This window comes from Hippoglossus stenolepis, chromosome 8 (genome assembly GCF_022539355.2).
Source record: "Hippoglossus stenolepis isolate QCI-W04-F060 chromosome 8, HSTE1.2, whole genome shotgun sequence".
Taxonomy (NCBI): Eukaryota; Metazoa; Chordata; class Actinopteri; order Pleuronectiformes; family Pleuronectidae; genus Hippoglossus; species Hippoglossus stenolepis.
This window is the reverse complement of record NC_061490.1, coordinates 25,350,056-25,369,166: the sequence shown is the minus strand read 5'-3', so window position 1 is coordinate 25,369,166 and position 19,111 is coordinate 25,350,056. Positions and strand designations below refer to the sequence as shown.

Sequence of the window (19,111 nt, the reverse complement as noted above, 5' to 3'; positions counted from 1 at the left end):
CACACGTGATTATCAGGGGTTATTTCTCCACTCTGCTTTCCGGGTTATTCTGGGCACCTGACTTCCCGTCCGGTGAATCCCCTGCGACCGCTGCCGGTCTCTGAACTGCACTAAAGTGAAGTGAGGGTAATTTATTGGTTAACGTTTGGTTTATCGCTCTCGAGCGTCGTAATTTGTTGAGTCAGCAGTGAAGGGGAAACAGGAAATGAGAGATTTGTTTGTTTTACAGCTGGGATACATACACGCGGCTCCGGGAGAAAACAGCCACGACGGCGTTCCTCCGCTCCCATAATCCTTCTCCTCACAGAAAACTGCCAGCTGCAGCTTTGTGGTCTTGCAACAGGGCAACGAGGCCACTTTCGGTCTCAAATTGAAAGACAAAGTCCTCACAATGGGCTCGCGGCACGGAGATTATGTGGTTATGCAAGAAAATGTATCCCTCTCCTGCCAATTCCCAGACAATAGCGTCGTTTCAGAGGAAGATCCACCGAGAGATTGTTTCTAAGATGATTGGATTTGGCTTTTTAACCCGTCTGATGACATCCCAAAACGTTTTACATAAGGCATTGCAAACACACCATGCAGGCTGGTTTAAATATATGCATTTAATAACATCAAGTGAAAAAAGCATTCATTTATGAACAAGATAGCGAGTAACAAACAAACAATGTCAGAGCTTCCTCTCATCCTGGCTCCATAAAGCGTCGCTTTGTGCATAGTGCATCTGACACAATGAAGTTTATACACAACAAGAGTGTCGTATCCGAGTGACTCTAATCCCCACAACTAGATAAAATGATAGAATAAACCCTGCGCGCACAAACGCCCTTGACCTAAATATTTACAAGATAACGGTGAGCATTCTCTCTGTCCGTGGTGAGAATGTTACTGAGGCACATGTTTTTCAGTCTTTTGTGTGGGTTTGGAAATAAAAAAAAGTGAATCCTTGCATATAAAAACAAATCGTCTGCTGAAACAAAGAAAGCTTCTAATGTCATCACGTGTTAAAGTACAAAACAACGACAGTGATCCAGCTTGGACCTGATGAACTTGTTACCTCCGCCAAGAAGGTTGTGTGTTTGTTTTTTAGGATTACACAAAAAGTACAGGACAGATTTACACAAAACTTAGTCGAAGGAGAGTCAGGAAAGAACTCATCTAAGTTTGGTGCAGATCTGTTCCCTGGATTTCACAGAGAATAATTAATGAATCTTACTGAACTAAACCAGACGTGTTCCGGGGACTGATATTTATGAGTGATTGTAATTTGGTGCAGCTCCAGATAAAAATCCAGATCAAGTGAAGTTAAATGTGGTGTCATCGGGCGGGGGGGTCCTTGGCAGAGGTACATGCAGTCGACTGAGTGACTTTCTAGTTTTAAGCATGAAATGGGAACATTCCTACGTATATCATGGTTTGTAATATCTAATCCGTCCTTTAACGTAATCATTTAAATCAAGCTGTAAATCAAACATAATGCAAAGCTCGGAAAATTTCCAAAACGTCGCCACAAACTTGAGAATCAGAAATGATTTGGCGACTCTATTCCATATGTGTGTTTATTGCAGGTATCAAAAGCTTTAAAGTCACATGTTCATGTTAAAGTTAACGTCTCACGACCGATGCTGAACAGTCTCGGACGTGACTCTCTGTTGGTGAGTGAAAATAGCAACTCGGGTCAAAAGGGCAAAATGTTCACTTGACTTGTACAATGTGGACGATAAAACAAGCACCTGCTGTGTTTAAATAACTCAGAGACATTAGTTTAATGTGTCCAATTCAAAGTCTCTTTGTGTTATATCCAAATCTGTGAAGTTAAATGATAATTACATGCTGCATAAAGAGAGAGGGACCTGTCAAATCAGAGGTTGTTCAGCCGCCATGACACAGCTCTGCTCCACTGTCTGTTAACATCACTCTGCTCCAGGATCATGAGATATTCATTAGTTAGATAACACAGCCAAGTGGGCGCTGAGACTTTCAGCTCTTAAATTAGAAGCTCGACAGACTGGCACTGATGAGCCTTCGAATAGAGGTCTCTGTCTCCGAGGGTCCCAACGGAGGGGAGGGTCCACATTGCAAAGGACTGACAGACACTGTGAAGACCCCTCTGACCTCTGCTTTGGCTTTAAATAAGCTTCATGGTGAACCTGCCACCATCACCTCCCTCCCCTCCTCCGCCCATGGAAGACCGAGGAACAAAGTCAATAGTTGCCGTGTGTTTGATCTGCCCTTTGCTCTGGCTCCAGAAGAACATGAAGACGAAGCAAATGGCCACGGAGCTGAGGAACGACAGGAAGCCCATGGTGGTGGCGATGATCAGCGTCTTCGCGTCGAACGGGTACGGCTTCGCCATTTGAGCCGAGGAGTTGGCAGCTTGTGGATTCGAAGGCTCCACCCAGCCCTCCTCTGAGAAGAAAGGGATGGTTCGGTTCCGGGGGAGGCCCTTCACGTAGAGCCCGACGGTCAGGCTGTCGTTGCCGGCCGCGTTGCCGGCCAGGCACTGATACGTACCACTGTCCTGTACTTGGGCAAAACGCACTTCTAGAGTGCCGTTGGGCAAAACTCTGATCCTTCCTGTTGCAGAAACCAAATTCTTGTGGGAGGAGATCCAGGTGATGGATGGGAACGGATCCCCGTCAGCTTTGCAGGAGAAGAGAACGGTCGTGCCCTCCTCCACTCGGGCCTCCTGCGGCCTGCGGTCCATGATGCGAGCAGGACGGCAGGTAAACAGCCGCGGGAGCTCCTTCTCCGAGAAGTCTCTGAATTCACGCTGCCGCACCGAATCTGGGGAGGAACAAGCGGGCTGATGTCCGTCAAAGTTCAAGCGTAATCTGCGACGGACCACCCACAGAAGGCGGCAGTCACATGCTAGGGGATTCCCATCCAACCGCAGCACCTGAAGGTTCCCCACGGAGTGGAAGACACTCTCCTCCAAACTGGTGAGCTGATTGGACGTCACATTGAGCATGCGGAAGTAGGCCAGGCCCCTGAAGGCCCCGGGCTCTATTCGTAGCAGGCTCCCCCCTGCTAGGTGTAGCTCCTGGAGTCTCAGGAGGTCCCCGAGCAGATTCCCTTGGATAGCAGTGATGGGGTTGTAGGACAGGTCCAGGTAGCGCAGGTAGACCAGGTGACGGAGCGCTGAGTAAGGAACAGCGCTGATGTTGCAGCTGCTGATGACGAGCGAGGTCAAATTGAGACCAATCAGGCTGTTGCTAGCTATCGAGTCCAGGGCTGGCCAGTTTGCTATCAGGAGGCTGCGCAGACGGTGGAGTCGTCGGAAGGCGTTGTTGGGAAGTGTGGTGATGGTCAGGCGCAGCATTCGAAGACGCGCCAGGCTCTGGAGCTGCGACAGCGCCTCAGTGGGAATAGACGTCAGATTGCTGCGATCTAAGTTGAGCTCCTGCAGATTCTGGAGACCAACGAACGCCCGCTGCGAGATGAACACTAAGTCGTTCTCTCCGGCCTCCAGCGTTTGCAGGCTCATCATTTCTCTGAAGGTATAGTCCAGGAAGACCAGAATCTCGTTCTGGCTTAAGTCTAGAAGGCGCAGGCCGGACAGGCCAGAGAACACCCCGACCGGGAGGATCTTCAGTCGGTTATTCTTAATCCGAAGCGTCCTGAGATTCTGCAGGCCCTGGAAAGCCTCTACCTCAATCATGGAGATTATGTTATCGCTGAGGTCCAACTCTTGAAGTTGCAGGAGTCCAGAGAACTGGCGGCGTCCCACTGTCTTAATCTTATTGTGGGAGATGTCCAAACGCCTGGCGTCACCGGAAAAACCCTCTGGCACCGAACTGAAATGTTTGCCAGCGCAGATCACTTCTCTGGCCTCGGGTCGACACACGCAGCGGGACGGACACACTCCTGCAGCTACACCCAGTCCGAACTGGAGCAGGACGCTCCACGCCCCCCACCGGACGACTGACTCCACAAACATCTTACCCCCTGCCTGCAAACACAGAAAGACAAGTTCGGATGTTTTCACATGAAATATATTCATTTTGAAATAAAAGAGTTGTGTGCATAAAAGTGTAAAAGCTTTTTCACCCCCGTCCATTTGTTTGCTGCTTTGTTTGTAAGCAGGATGATGCAAAAAACTACTGAACTGATTTCCATTTCATTTTGTGGAGGGGACCAATAATCAGGCTTGTTTAGAGAACTTGTATTTGTGTGAGTGTGTGTAGTTTGGTGCACATCTAAATTAAAATGTGGACCTTTGGGCCTCGGCAGAGTTATGAGCTCGACTGAGCCTCGACGTACCGTTTCAGTCTCGATGTGCAGATTTTCATAACCAGTGGCAGTCAAGTTGGAATCCGACTCGAGTTAAGTCCCGTGTTTGGATCAAGTTCCGTCAGTAACTTGCCCTTTAGAATTTCCTGGACAGAGAAAGAGACAGAAATACAAGATTAAAACCAAAACCACTTTCTTTAACACAGGTCTGATGAGAGTGAGTGAGTGAAAGTTGGTGCAGCTTGAATCTGAGGGGACTGTTTGGAGATATGCAACATTCTAGTTCTAAATTTAAGAGTTTTATCATAAAATAACAGTTACTATTATCCATCATCCCTCAGATTGTTGCTCCAGCTTCCACTTGTTCCTGCTCAGAACCAGGACATCAAGTAGACGAATTAAAAGACAACACAAATACATTTTATTTACAGACTGTCCCGTCCTGTGTGCGTGTGAATAATTCATTTTACAGCAGCTGGTCTCAGAGAGAACAACGAACATGCAGAGACACAACGAGACTCTTGAACAAAAGCTTTTCAGCCTCTTCTGTTTGATATTTGTCTCTAATGTCCCGTATTCATTTCCCGATGTGTTTTGTTCCTGGATGTGAGGGATAACCCAACAGAGAGTGCACATGTTGTAAATCAGAGTGAGTCCAGTGTGAAGCAGATGTCGCGGCTGATAAGACCGAGTGACATCTCTGTACCGCAGACGACCAAATCCCTACTTAACTGATTATCAAAGAACACATCTCACTTTGTACTCAGGACATTTCATCCCCCAAAGACTGGAAAAGAACCATTAATAGAACTTAATACTCTTTGAAGTGTCCGCATATGGTCTGTCCTACCCCCCAAAACACAGAGAGATATAAGTATTAATGCATCCAGCCCCATGTGTGGAGCCTCTGAGAGAACAGATGAGGCCTCGGTGAGAGGAAAGCTTTGCCCTCTGGGCCGGGCATCTGGATTTAGGCTGAGCAGCTGCAGTCGGCGACAGCGTCAGAGTCGTATAGATTCTCTCAAAAACATGAATTGGTATAAAATAAGAAAACACGTCTGACAGTTAAAGTTTAATAAGCAAAAACACTTGAAATCTAAAGTTAAAGAAAAGTGCCACATGCTGCAGGTGGTGAAGAGAAATGTGTGATTTCAGGCTCCTCACTGTAAGTCACAGTTATTTATTATCATATATATTATTATAGTTCGGTCAACTAAAGTTCAGTTAAATTTACGTAACATTCTGTTTCCATCAATTCCAAAAGAATCCATATATTTAAGTAATGAGATGGATTTAATATTTTAACTTCGTATCTTTGTTCCGAGGTGAGAAGCTCGTGTCCAATATTGCGATTACTCTCCTCTGATCACTGGCATGAGCACAGAGCATATTCTGAAGTAGAGTTAGACAGTGACTCATCTGAAGGGAGGACTGGCCGGTTTTCAAAAGACTGAGATTCATCTGCAGTAATTATCTCCCAGACGCATAATGCTTTGGATTGATATCCTGAAATAAGATTAAAAAGAAATAAAAATAAAACAGCTTAAAAATAGTTCTCCAGATGGATCAAAAATATGAAGAAGTCCAAGGAGTCTCTGACGTGAAGCGTTGGACGGTGCAATATCAAACACTATTCTGCAAGTGTCAGTTATATAAACAACCACTGCTACAGGACGAGCAACAGAAGTAACCTGAAAAAAAAAAAAAATCCACAACGACCACGTCCCAGAGCTGCACAGACGATAAAAAAGACCAAAACATAACTGTAAAGTTTCCTCTTCAACCCACACGAGTACAATCCAGTTGGAGGAAAAAGCTGCTGCGGCTCCTCACTCACCATCAGACACTTCGGACTCGCTGCAGCTTCGCCTCTGAGCGGCAGAGCTGTCGACGATCCCAGAGCTGCAGAGTCTTTGTCTCCACCGGCTCCTCGTGCAAACAGCTCTTATAACCGACCGGCCGGAAGCGCTGACTCACAACCCCAGAGTTGTTTCTCTCAGACGACAACAGACACACACCAACACTGACCTCCTACATGTTGGAACTCACTAACAAATGACCACGCAGATGTTTTCCTTCATCACAGCGACAACAAAACTGTCTGCAAAACACTTTAATTACATTTTACTTTCATTTATTCATAAATTTGTCTTGTTTTATGTGAATTCTTACATTATCACACTGATTTTGTGTATTCAATTTGATGCACAGCCAGCGATCGGTGCAAAACAGACGATCCAAAAACTACAACATTAACAATACAATATAAAAGAGTCACAAAGCCTCATTTAAAAGGACAAATGAGCTTTCAAATGCATCGTCCTGCATTTAGGACGAGAGAATCTGCAGCCAGAGGGAATCAGCATAAAGTCTTTGAACTGGCTTGAATCGGACAAGACGCCCTGCACTCGGTGTCTATTTCCAAACCAACACATAAAAGCCAGAGTCCAATTAGACACTTGAATAAAAACAATCAAATGTGAAAAAGCTGCAAAGATCTGTTGACTTTTCAAACTTTAAACCCCTCATCAGTGTGTTTAGTGTCTCATCTGTGTGTAATACATGAGGGGGATTCACAACTTAAAAGTGTAGACCCCCCCCAGGGGGCCAATGTGTGAGAGACGGAGTCCGGCAGGTGTGTGATATCTCACAGAGGGTGGTGGGGGGGGTGTTCCCTCAGTTGCTGAGCCCTTGCAGCCAATCAGGGATCAGCGTCGCTCTGCACACATCGTAAAGCTGCAGTTTGTCCGCAGGTCGCGACCTCGGAGTCACGGCCGGGTCTGACCCCGTCCGTCAAATCAGAATGTGAAGGAATAAATGCGTTTGTAATTTCGAGCTGAATTTCACACCCGTCGTGAGAGCGCGGTCACATGGGTGTCGCGTTGCAGTGTTAATTACGCTAACTATTTTCTATTACACGCGGCCACTTGTCGTTTCTATTAATGACGTTTCGAATTAGAGCGGACGCCGGTCACCGGAGGAGCCACTAATGCCGCGGTTTAAATCCCTGGAACTCCGAACTAAAAACAACTTGATGAACGGCGAAACATTTTACAAATCTGAGGTGGATCCATATAATGTTTTAAACCTCCTCATGGGGCTTACACCATGTATAATCATTATATAGATACATATTGGACGTTTGCTATATTGTTATTGATGAAAATTACAATGCAGTAATTATTGCTGCTCCTTGTTATTCTGTGTATATCTCAATTTATAAAAACATATATAAATGCATATTACACAGTAGTTTCTACTTTCAGACATTGATCATGTTCATATATATATTTCATAACCATATAAATCTCAAACTGTTAATCTCACACACCACAGAGATTAGATCCGAAACTCAAAGAAACACCGAGACCCAGAAGCTGTGATTATGTTGCAGAGACATGAACTGTATAATCAGTATTTGTATAATTTGTGTGGCTGGTAATTGTTAAATAATAATAAATAAAATTAATCAAGTTTCCAAAAGTTGCTTTATAACTTTACGAAAATGAGAATAGAAATAAATTGACGGACAGAAAGTAATCTTAGAAAGCTGAGGGTTTTAAAAACTAATTGGTGAAAAGCTGTAAACAGGTGGGTTTTAAAGATTAATTCAATATATATGAATTTAATTTACTAAAATTAAAAAATACAATTTAAAACGATGGTTTTGTTGTAATGGATTTAGGAAATGCTTTTTTACCGTATTCAGCCAAGTATAAAGAAATTAAACGATTTCCAACATCTGTTTATTTATTTTTTTTGCCTTAATCAAACGTCCTGCTTCCATTGATCCTCTCGGTTTAATTCCTTTAATAACGAGGATGTTTGATGACTGACTTTCACCATCTGCTTGTGGATGTGTTCAGTGAAAGTCTGGACAGACACAGTCGAGTCTGTCTGAACCAACATGAAGCTGATGTCCCTGAATAAATAAAAAAAACAAGCCGAGCGAGTTCCAGCTGTTTCCTTCGTAAACCAACAAAGTGCAAACGACATCGCAGCCAATCGGACGTGACCTCTCCCCAGACAATCCTCTGGCAGAGATGCAGTCGTCTTTTGGACGAACTCCCGCTGTCGCTTAATTCTCTGAGTTCATTCAACTTCTGTGACTTTGCTCAGTTTGTGCTCGACTCTGTCGTCAGAGTGAACTCATCCAGTGTCTCAGCTCGGCTCCTCATCATCTCATCCACCTGCAGACACTGTCCAGCCTGTGGTAGAATCAGGAATCTTCTTCAGTGACTTCACTTCTACTCGGTTGCTCTATGTTCCTCCGATGGTCTCGATTACGACAGAAATGTGTTCATGAAGCTGCCGGTGAAATTAAAAAATCAATCAGCGGAATGATTTCACCGGGCATCGCATCACCGGAGTGTAATTATCAACGCGTGAGGTTATGATGCTCATTAACAGCTCTGATGTTTTCACTTCAAACAGCCGGCGTGGGCATCGCTGCTCAAAGTGCTGAGCAAACAACCAAAAGACGACAAGGAGGACGAGATCACATCCAACGATGAAAAATAAATACTGAATCCACTCCAAAATCTTTCTTTTATTAAGATCCACTAATTATTCTCTGAAAAATCTCTGAAAATATTCAAGAAAGTGAAAATCTGTACCAAAATAGAATGGGTTCTACCCCCAAAACACGATACATCCTTCCAACAAGTTTCCTGGTAATCCGTCTAGTACTTTTTGCGTAATGCTGCAAACAGACAAACAAACAAATCTCCTCCAAGGCTGATGTCCTGTCATTAAATATCTAGACAGTTGTTGCCGCCATGTCCTAAAATCTCTTGCCATAGTTTCACAATGAAGCAAAGATACTTTTTCCACTTCTCATAATCATATGTGATCTCTACCTTGGTGTTTTGCTCTGCTGCTGCAGGTTGTAACTGTGTGCAGCGCTATTTTCAGCGTGTCCATAAAGTTGTTACTGTCCACGCGGACCTAATAGTTGCTGTTGCAGTCGTGCACGTTCCTGGATTTGCCCTTTTGCACCGATCCATTTTAATGGGTTCTTTCATGAATCACACCACGTCCTTCCACCAAGCTATGTGGTAATCAGGCAAACAAACCAAACACAATCTCCGGCCTCACCTCTCTTAAGTTTTTCCTCATCTGTCATTCCTCAACACTCGTGGAAACCTTCGGCCAAATGTGAGAGACTGTGACAGACATCGAGCTTCATCGCGATGCAGACTCCAGGCGGAAACGTGAATTGCGACAGGTGAACGAAAGAGGAACACGGGCCCACAGGATGAGTTTGGACGCTGCCGAGCACGAATCCCCGTGCGAAGCGGCCTCTCTGCCGGGGGTTTCTGACACTGGTCTGAAGGTTATTTTTAGCTTGTCCCAGTGAGAAAGACAAGAGCCCGGCTCAAATCCCCAATTAAAGCGGCTGGAACAGAACAACAATGCAGGGATCACAGAGAGTCGGCCTGTGCCTTTGCACTTTTGTGTAGTTTCTGTGTGTGTGTGTTCCAATTGTTGAATGTGTGTTTGAATGTGTGGTGGAGTTGTGTGTCCGTGTGTGTGTTTTATGGGCTTCTGGCACCTGCTGCAGTGTGACGGCCCCGGAGACCTCCTGCATGCAAGGAGCAAATATTAAAAGGTTTCCTGGCAGAACAGCTGTCGGCTGAAAAACTAAAAGTGCCCCGCTCGCTCCTCTTCGGGTTCGTCAGGGGAAAGGACTCGTACACAAGTTCAAGTCGGGAGACGCGTCTGCGTGAATAAGACAAACAAAAGGGGACTTTGACACAAACAACAGCAGAAATATTAAGTGGGTTGATATTGAAACATCGAGACGCAAAACAAAGGTGACAGAGCTTCTGTGGTCGAGGCTCCTCGGCTCGGGAACTCACTGTCCGAGGATCTGAAGCTGCAGAATCAGTGATTTCTTATTAATCACATTTTATTCATCATCGTCCACTATTATTACTACGTTGTTTTACTGACTGATCTTATTTACCTTAGTCCTGATATGTTTTAATCCAGCTTCAACCATGTAAAACACTTTGTTACCGTGTTTATAAAGTGCTGTAAGTGTATTATTATTATTATTATTATTTTACAATCCAGTTCTCATTCTCTATTATAGGACAACCACAGAACCAGAGCCCGTCCACAAAGAACCTGTCCACTACTGTCATTGTTCTAAAATTGGATGAGACAGCCCATAACTAGATTAATGGAGCTTAACAAGTAGTACGAATATTTAAAGCTGGTACTTGACAAAAAGCCGTTTCAATTTGAATTTTGCCAAATAAAGTATTGATTAAATATCAGATCTGAAATAAAGTAGAATTACTGCCCCGCTGTGGTAGGCTTCCACCTTCCAGTGCAGCTTCTGTCTAATGACCTTGACCTTCGACCACCAAAATCGAATCAGTTCATCTTTGAGTCCAAGTGAACGTTTGTACCAAATTTTAAAAAGAGTCTTTATAAGTGTTCCTGAGATATTATGTTCACAAAGCAAAAAAATGTGTTTGTGAGGTCACGGCGTCCTTGACCTTTGACTGTCGGCCATCAATTTCTTCTTTGTTGAGTCGAAGTGAACGTTTGAACCAAATTTGGAGAGTTCTGCTAACGCTTGCTGACATGTCACCTTCATCGATTCTTACAGAAACGTATCTCCCTACGATTGAAAAGGCCCAAATCTAATCTGATGGAACCGTATCTGTTGCTTCCACCTCGTAGTTATTACATAATCATACAGGTAAACTCTCACATGTCGTCCCTCAGCCGCTGTTATGACACAATCCAGTTTGAGGCGGAGCAATGAAATGGTCTCGTACTTCATGTCTGAATTACATCATCTCTGATTGCAGGACATCTTGTGGACATTGAGGACGTCAGGCATCTCTAATGTTAATTTAACAATGTCGTGAGGAGGGTGACGTCACGGAGGAGGTTGTGTTCGCCTTGTTGCATATTTGACACTGACACAGAAAATGGAAAGTGAATGTCGGCGTGGCTGTGAGCGTATGCGCCCGTGACTAATGGGATTATATTAATTTATTTGCCTCTGTTTCATCTTAATGTTATGAAAATGGCCTGAGAACGTTTTCCATTTCCCTGGTTTGTGATTCGTTCCAGTGCGCGATGCTGAACGTCTGTGCTGGTTTGTGAGTGTGGGTGGTTTTCAACTGTCGTCTGATTCGTTTAACTGTCGTCTACGTTGAGTTTACCTGCAATAAAATATGCAACATTAATAAACTAGTTTTCTTCACCTGTCTCCTCATTCAATTCAGCGACTCACGTGTAGTTTGGATGAAATGCAAAGTCAAATATTGATGAAATCGAAAAAAAGAGGGCGAATGAGATGTGGAGAAGAAAGGAAGATAAACAGAGGGACGCTAAGTGTGTTTGAGTATTTACACCCGTGTAATGTGCGATGGAAGTGGGTCACAGTGACGGATCCACTCCCGTCGGTCTGGTTCCAGACTGCGTGTTGGGTAAAGCACTCTGCTTTAATTCCTCATTCTGACGAGGAGAGAGTTAAGACTCTGTGGGATCGTCACGCAAAGTGCTCCGTCTGCAATATTAATAATAGCACAAATAAATGAGGGAAGGGAATTAGTCTCTCAGCGCGGCGCCTATGCGTTGTGACAAATTAGGTCGTCTCAGCGAACAGAGGCGATGCGACGCATCCATCGCCGCGCATCAGAGGGACGATGGGAGGTCACGCACCGAAGGAGAGGTGACTGGTGGAAGGAGCCGGTAAAACTAATTCAGGGCAACGTGTGTGAAAGACTTCAACTGCAATCAAGTCCCGGGAAAATCTGGGACAGCACCCAGCAGATATAGGAAAACACACGGCCTCGTGTTTCTGTCGGAGAAGAATTCTGACTCCAACAGAAGAGAAAGACTCATGTTCAAGTATTTATCACAGGAAAGATATTTGGGTAAAAGTGTCGAGAAGAACAACAACGTCCAAGTTTGTTTCTAAGATGAGATAAGAAATAACTTTGTTGTTCCTTCGTAGAGGAAACTCAGATTCGACCGAGCAGCGTCAGAGGAAGTGTCATAAGAAATAAAAAGATGAACAGAAACAGAATCTAAAATAAATAAAGACGAGCTGATAAAAGTAAAAACCATAGTAGGGTGTTCTATAAATGAAGTTGTGAGAATTGGCCAAATTCATTTGTAATAAACAATATGTGAAAGCCGTCTTTCGTGAGATTTTTGATCTCATCATTTGGAAACACAAAGGAGAATGTAATGACGAGAAAAGGAGGGAAACAGAGGGAGAGAAATCAGAGAGAAATCAGAGGAAAGGAGGTAAAGATGGTGTGATCGGAAAAATATACATAAGAGGGACGAATAAAAATGGGAAGAATGGAAATAAGGTGGAAGAGGAGGAAGAGGAAGAGCAACAACCTACTTAGCAATACAAAGGGGAATAAGGAGTGAGGAGACAAAGTCGAGGAAAGGAGGGATAGAAACCACTAAGGGGATAAGAGAGGGAACAAAAACACGAAGAATAAAAAATGGGTAAATGAAAAACCTAATAAAATCAAGTTTCCAAAAAATGGAAAATCTACTCACGTACAATTTAATGTCCTCAGTTTCTGCACTTTGCACTTTTGTCCTCGAGGCTCTGTGATAAAAACAAATCCCATCTGTCCCCAGATGCACTTTGTTTAAAAACCTCAAAGTTACGTCAAAGAAATGAAAGTTTTTTGAAGCTGAGGAGTAAACTGACGTCTCGAGGACAAAGAGAACAAAGGAGTGATGCTGTTATTGTTTTATTCCGCATGAAAGCGATGGTCTGTGTAATCTCCTCTCACTCGTGTGGAGGTGGAGCTTTTCCTCTTTGGCGCACTTGAAGGCCTGTTCGCTAATCTCACGATCCCACCTGGTTCCCAGCTGAGCCCGAGCCAGGAGCGCTGGTGCAGAGACCAAAACAAACAGGAGGCGCAGACCAATCATCCAGAGAGACAGTGTCGTCAAACCTGTCTCACTCGCATTGTGTCTGCAGCGGCTGCACCTGCGGGGGCGGGGTTCAGACGGACGCTCTGCGACTGGCAGGTCACAGACTCGATTCCCCACAGACGCTCACATCTGGGACCAAACGTTACGTCCAATTCATAAACATTTTCATTAATCTTGATTAAATCATATAATATCGAAGATTTCTTTGCCTTATAACATGTTTGTGTTAAATGTCAGTGGATATTCTCCTGAGGAGTTTATGATCTAAATCTCCAGCTTCAATTCTTCTTCAATACAACACCATGTTCATTTTGTAAATAAGTGCTGTGCCTGTTTGGCCTGTGGTAAAACTTATGGAACTTTATTTCTAAAATGGCAGAAGCCGGGGGAACACATGCACGTAAACGAAGGTCGCAATCATGTTCAACAGATTCCGAGTGACAGCTACACAGAATAAAGACGAGTTCTACTGTGGGAAACACGCACAAACGCACAAACGTACAACTGCAGCTGAAACTATGAGGTCTGACTGTCTGTGTGGACAGTAAAAACTTTATGGATGCTGCACACACAAAAAAACTAAACACCAAGGTGACTCTCTGGTTCTTTGCTGCTTCCTTTGTCCATGAAAAAAGCAACCAGCTGGAATGTGGTTTAAAAGCCAGTCACACAATCCAAACACAGGAGAAAATAATCAGACCGGAAAGGACAAACACGTCGTGATAAAATGAACGAGAGAGAACTTGAAAGAAACTCTGATAAAAAGATGTTTTTTTCACGAGGAAACAACACGAAGCTGCTTCCAGCCTGAGGCCGGAGCCATTCAGCTCCTCACTGCATTCCTCCAGGGCCAGTTAACGATTGTCATTCATGTACAGAACCGTTACAAAAGGCTGAATAGTGCTCGTGTGCACGGCGGGTTCAAGGGTGAAGTCCAAAGTTCAAGAACGTCACGAGAATGAAGATGGATTTCTTGGTTGAATACACAAGTGAGAATTGGAGCCTCGCATTGTGCAAGTTGTTGGTTTATTAATGTTTGTTCATTTTCATCCTTTTCTTGGCTCGTACATTTCATCCTTTACATTTTATCTCTGGTGAATTAAATCGCCTGTACATGTTTTCACGTGCGGTTTCACAGCATCAGATGTAGAATCAGAGATTTATCTAGAAACAGGAGCAGAACCTGACTCTAATCTCGTGGCGGTTAAAGCTGGAGATGTTGTGGGTGGATGAGCAGACGAATTGTTCCCGGCTCAGATTCACCTTCTCTCCAAAAGCTCCGCACTTCTTCTGGTTAAGCCTGGAATTAAGGAGCCGGAGTTGGAACCAAGTCAAAGCTGCAGAGAAATTCTCTCTCATTCAATTTTTCTCAATTCCTCTAATAGGACAATGAGCAGGAAGCAGATTCTGGGATGGTTTTAAAACCTTATTGTCAAACTGAAGTCACTGGATTTACTTTCCGCTGATCTGGAAAATGTTAAAACACAAAGTCTTCAAAACGTATTGATTATTTTTTTACTTCTTCTGTACTTTAAATACAGGGAAGAATAAAAGAGTATTTCCCAGATTCACAGGCTGATGCATCACCGAGTTACTTGGATATTTATTACGTTTGAGTATTTAATCTAAGAGAGTCTAAGATTAATTCAATATCTGATTCACTTTAAATTTGGCAATGTTTCATATGAGAATTAATATTTGATACTTGTGGTGAGTTTACTTTCAGAGAGGGTGAATGAGGATAAACTGATTGTGTTTATATTGTGTATTTCCAGTGTTATCAACCACTCAAAGCTCTTTACATTCACCCATTCATGCAGCACTTCTATATGAAGTACTTCTATGTACAGCACTTCTATATGCAGTATTTCTATATGCAGCACTTCTATATGCAGTATTTCTATATAGAGCACTTCTATATGCAGCACTTTTTCAGTCACACACTGTCGGCACAGCCCTTGGGCAGTTGGGGTCCAGTATCCTGCACAAGGACACTTCAGGAAGGCAGAATTGATGAGCCGGGGATTGAACCACCGACCTTCTGGTTAGTGAACGACCCTCTCTACGTCCTGATCACCACAAAAACGGATATATTGTTGTCTAGTTGTGGGAACTTTACCGGACTTGACCAGTGAAGCTTTTCTCAGAAACCACGATCAAAGTTCCACAAGTGACCGAAGTGAATCTGAAAACCAGCCACAGAACTACAGATGGAGTTTCTTTATGATTTAAAGCAGCGCCGTGAAGCTTTTTATCTTCCACCAGCAGCTTGATTAAAATGAGTCTGGTGGTTGAGTGAGTGTGAAGTAAAGCTGAACTCAGTTAATCAGTTAAAAAGACTTGGAATTCATTTAAAAAACCAGAGTTTATCTCCACCAGTCAGCAGGAAACCTTTTAGAATATGAAGGATCCATTAATCAGATGAAGTCAAAGTGCTCCGATACAAACAGCTCAGATTACATTCACAACACCAGCGACAACACGCAGGCGAAGCGAAGACGTTAAAGCTTTGTCTTGTTGCCTGCGGCTGAAATCAATGGAGGAGTGGAGCGACACACCAGTCCAGGTAAATCCCCCTAACAAGGAGACTGACATACTTCCTGTGCATAAAGTGCCCTCTGATTAAATTGCCCATTTGGCAGATTCCCAAGCGTCAAATCCTCGGTTCTCCCTTGATGGTGATCTGCTCCTCCAGAGGCGCACCGTAACCGACGTGTCCTCGTTAAGGCGGGCGACCCAGAGTTTGTTCACCTCTGTGGCCTCAGCGAGCTGACGTCAGGCTGAGGGGGTGAAGATCAAACGTAACGCCAGGGAACCGGTTCGAGAACAAAACGTTTTTTGGGTGACATGTGGAGGTTTGCTTTTAAAACACACACACACACACACACACACACTCACACACACGCACGCACACACACACACACACACACACACACACACACACACTGCGTCTCACACTGCGGTCACTGCCCGGGCCCTTTTTAGGTTTATGGAACAAACTCTCTGGAGGATTACTGTTCACACGGACACACACTGTGACTCCACAAACAACAACAACAACAACAACAACAACAACAAAACGACAAACTGAAATATGTAATGTTAAGTTTTTCTAAACTTTTATATTATTTTAAGAGATTTAATAAAACATACTTAGAACCTATTTGCACTGAATACAACACATGTTACTGTTGATATAAAAGTGTTATGGATGTTTCTATCATATGAATTGTTGGACAATGACCAAATCTGACTGAAAATCAAAATGTGAAAACACGTCTTCAACCTTATCGTCCAAATGACGACTAAACTTCCACAACAACAACAAATAAGTATAATAAAAAAATTTGAAATGTACTTTTTCACGTTTTTGTTCATAAATGCAAACGATTTTGAAAATACGAGTTAGTCTTGAGGAATATTTATAATATTTATATATTTATTTCTAATAACATATTTTTGATAAAATGTGATATTAGAATATTAAAGCACATTAAGGGTGAAAGAAGCGACCGAGCACCAACAGAATTACTTTATAATAATAAATGAAGTATAAGTACAATAACACACTATGTCTATAGGAATATTACAGAGACTGTGGTGGAGCCTATATGTGAGATTCAGTCAGATTAATACCTAAATATGAACTGGATCCCTGCTGTAAATAAATAGACGCAGGAAAATCGTGGCAGCTTCAGAATCAAATCAAACTAAAAAGATTGTTCCAGATTAAAAAAAAAGAGAAATAAAGTTCATATATTTACATTTTACAGATTAAACTCACCAGATGAAGATTTCAGTGAAGGAATCATTGCAATAAATCATCCTCGTCGTTTGTCCGCAGCAGAAAAACATCTCTCAGATCTCTGTTCAGGACAGTTCCTCTGCTCTTCCTCCTCTTCTTCCTCCTCTTCCTCCTCCGCTCTACATCCAACCAGACTTTCCCAACATCTGTCACATCCTCCGTCCTCCTCCTTCGTTAATTTCTTCTCTCTTCTCTTTTTTTTCTTCCTCCGGCTGCTGCTGAATACCCAGGGGCAGCTTCGGGATAATTGCGTTACTAAATTAATTTAGGTCGACTGTGTGAGTCTGCGTCGCTGCTGTGCGTTTGTGTGCGGTGACGCTGCGGCGAAGCTGCTGCTGCGTTCTGACCGAGCCGCTGCTGCTGGTGGTGCTGAGGCTGCGTCCTCCTCCATCCCTCCCCCATTCATCCCTCCTCCATTCATCCCTCCTCCCTGCTGCGCTCAGCGGGATCAAGAGTCCCACAGATTGAAAGGCTGGATCTGCGCCATGTGTTGCCACCGTATGATGCTTTAAATCCCCCGTGTAACGAGTACGGTAACGAAGAATGGACGCCGCTGCTCGTTCTCACCGGGGCTCCGTGGTCACCATCAACAAAATGAAAGAATTCCCATCATTCTGCTCATATCTCTCATGATTAAATCCATTTTATCTCAGAGTGATATTAAATCATTAAAAGAATAACAAATGAACACTTCAGATCCTCAGAACACGGATTCATTTGATCCAGAGCTTTTCCAAGTTTAATTTGAATGTGTTGCTCTACATTTTTCTGCAGTTACATTGATTTGCTGGGTTTAATGGTTTGCATATAAAACAAGTGCATTGGTTTCGTAAAAGTTTATACCTGATGAAAGTAGGTTTAACATCCAGCTGCGGGAGCTGGCAGCGGTTTGAGCTGCGACACCAGACAAACATTATTTGGACAAACATGTATTGGCTCAAACATCCCTTATCCCCCCAGTGGATTTGTTTTGGTTGACCCCTCTGCGTTAACTAACTTGGACTGATTGGACCCAGACTGAAAACGTGAAAGATAACCCTCATATTTCACCACCGTACTCGTCTTTGAATAATAAAGTCTGAAACCAACAGATTGATAAAAGCAGCTTCACATCCGAGGTGCAAATAATAATATGGGTGATAAACCCCCCCCAAGCTGTCGGTCCTGAGGGGATTAGTGAGTTTCTCTTTTTTTTACACTGAGTGGCGTGTTTCCAGGACAGTACGTTACTATCGCAGCTCGGAGCGAGAGGCGGGGTCAGCCAAATCTCTGGTTTCAACCAAACAGCTGGATACGACAGAAACGAGTGGGCCTGTAGTAGTAGTGTGGAATACCCCCCCACACACACACAAACACATATAATACCAACACACATGGCCTATTAACGAGGCTGCCAAATGTGAGCGTCCATCACACTCCTCAGTTCAGTCGTCCTGTGGAATCAGCGTCGTCGTGGTTACACCCACAGACTGAGGTGAGAATTAAAATGCAGAGCTGTTGTTTATCTGCATCACAATATCTGGAAAATAACCTGGAACAAAGCGACTTCTCCTTTTTCCTCATCACCGACTCGTGTGGTTCCCCCGGCTGGACTGACCTTTTGTCCCTGGTCAGAGCCAAAGAGACGCTCCTCACTCTGCGAGGCTGAAGACTCACCTGATCAACATGGACGTCACGTTGCACACAAACAAACATGCAACGTTCTCCACATACCAAAGTGTTCACAGACACAAGTTTGGATAACGGTGGACTTGGTCTCATGATGTGTTCACAGACTGTAAATAAAGATGAATGCAGCGTTACTCCCACCATCCAGACTAAATAAGTCTAAATAACGCTGCCATCTTGCAGGGACTGAGGAATACTTATCTCCGTCATCGTACACAAATCTGTTATTATCCACTCTCGGTCCAGGATGCCTGTTGCAGGGTTCAGGGTTCAGGGTTCAGGGTCAGCTGGCATCTGTCCCCAAGGATGGAGACGACAAACTGAAAATCTGAAAAAGCTGATTTCTTCAAAGACGACAATTGCCATTTGTCCGAGGTCCCTGTTACGACTTTACTCTAACTCAGTTTCCTCCGAATTTTGTTTGCAGCACAAAGTTCCCCTCAGCCGTTAAAGAGAAGAAGCGTCGAGTGA

General features: G+C 43.8%; 1 protein-coding gene across 5 annotated transcripts; it reads right to left on the bottom strand.

Annotated features, from left to right (window-relative positions):
- Nucleotides 1-587: 587 nt before the first annotated feature.
- lingo4b (leucine rich repeat and Ig domain containing 4b) lies at nt 588-18,542 on the bottom strand. 5 transcript variants are annotated; one of them, XM_047341010.1, is made up of 3 exons: nt 16,952-18,542; nt 4,264-4,379; nt 588-3,952 (listed from the first exon to the last, which is right to left on the bottom strand). In XM_047341010.1, the coding sequence occupies exon 3, from the start codon at nt 3,938-3,940 to the stop codon at nt 2,129-2,131; it is 1,812 nt and encodes a 603-aa protein (XP_047196966.1). In that variant the 5' UTR covers nt 3,941-3,952; nt 4,264-4,379; nt 16,952-18,542; the 3' UTR covers nt 588-2,128. The 5 variants fall into 5 exon arrangements, with proteins under 5 accessions (XP_047196966.1, XP_047196968.1, XP_047196967.1 ...); XM_047341012.1 differs by lacking the exon at nt 16,952-18,542 and adding an exon at nt 12,785-13,281; XM_047341011.1 differs by lacking the exon at nt 16,952-18,542 and adding an exon at nt 6,071-6,380.
- Nucleotides 18,543-19,111: the final 569 nt, after the last annotated feature.

Bases quoted from the DNA above. Each gene is read 5' to 3' on its own strand.
- lingo4b (XM_047341010.1), bottom strand. From the start codon at position 3,940: ATGTTTGTGGAGTCAGTCGTCCGGTGGGGGGCGTGGAGCGTCCTGCTC.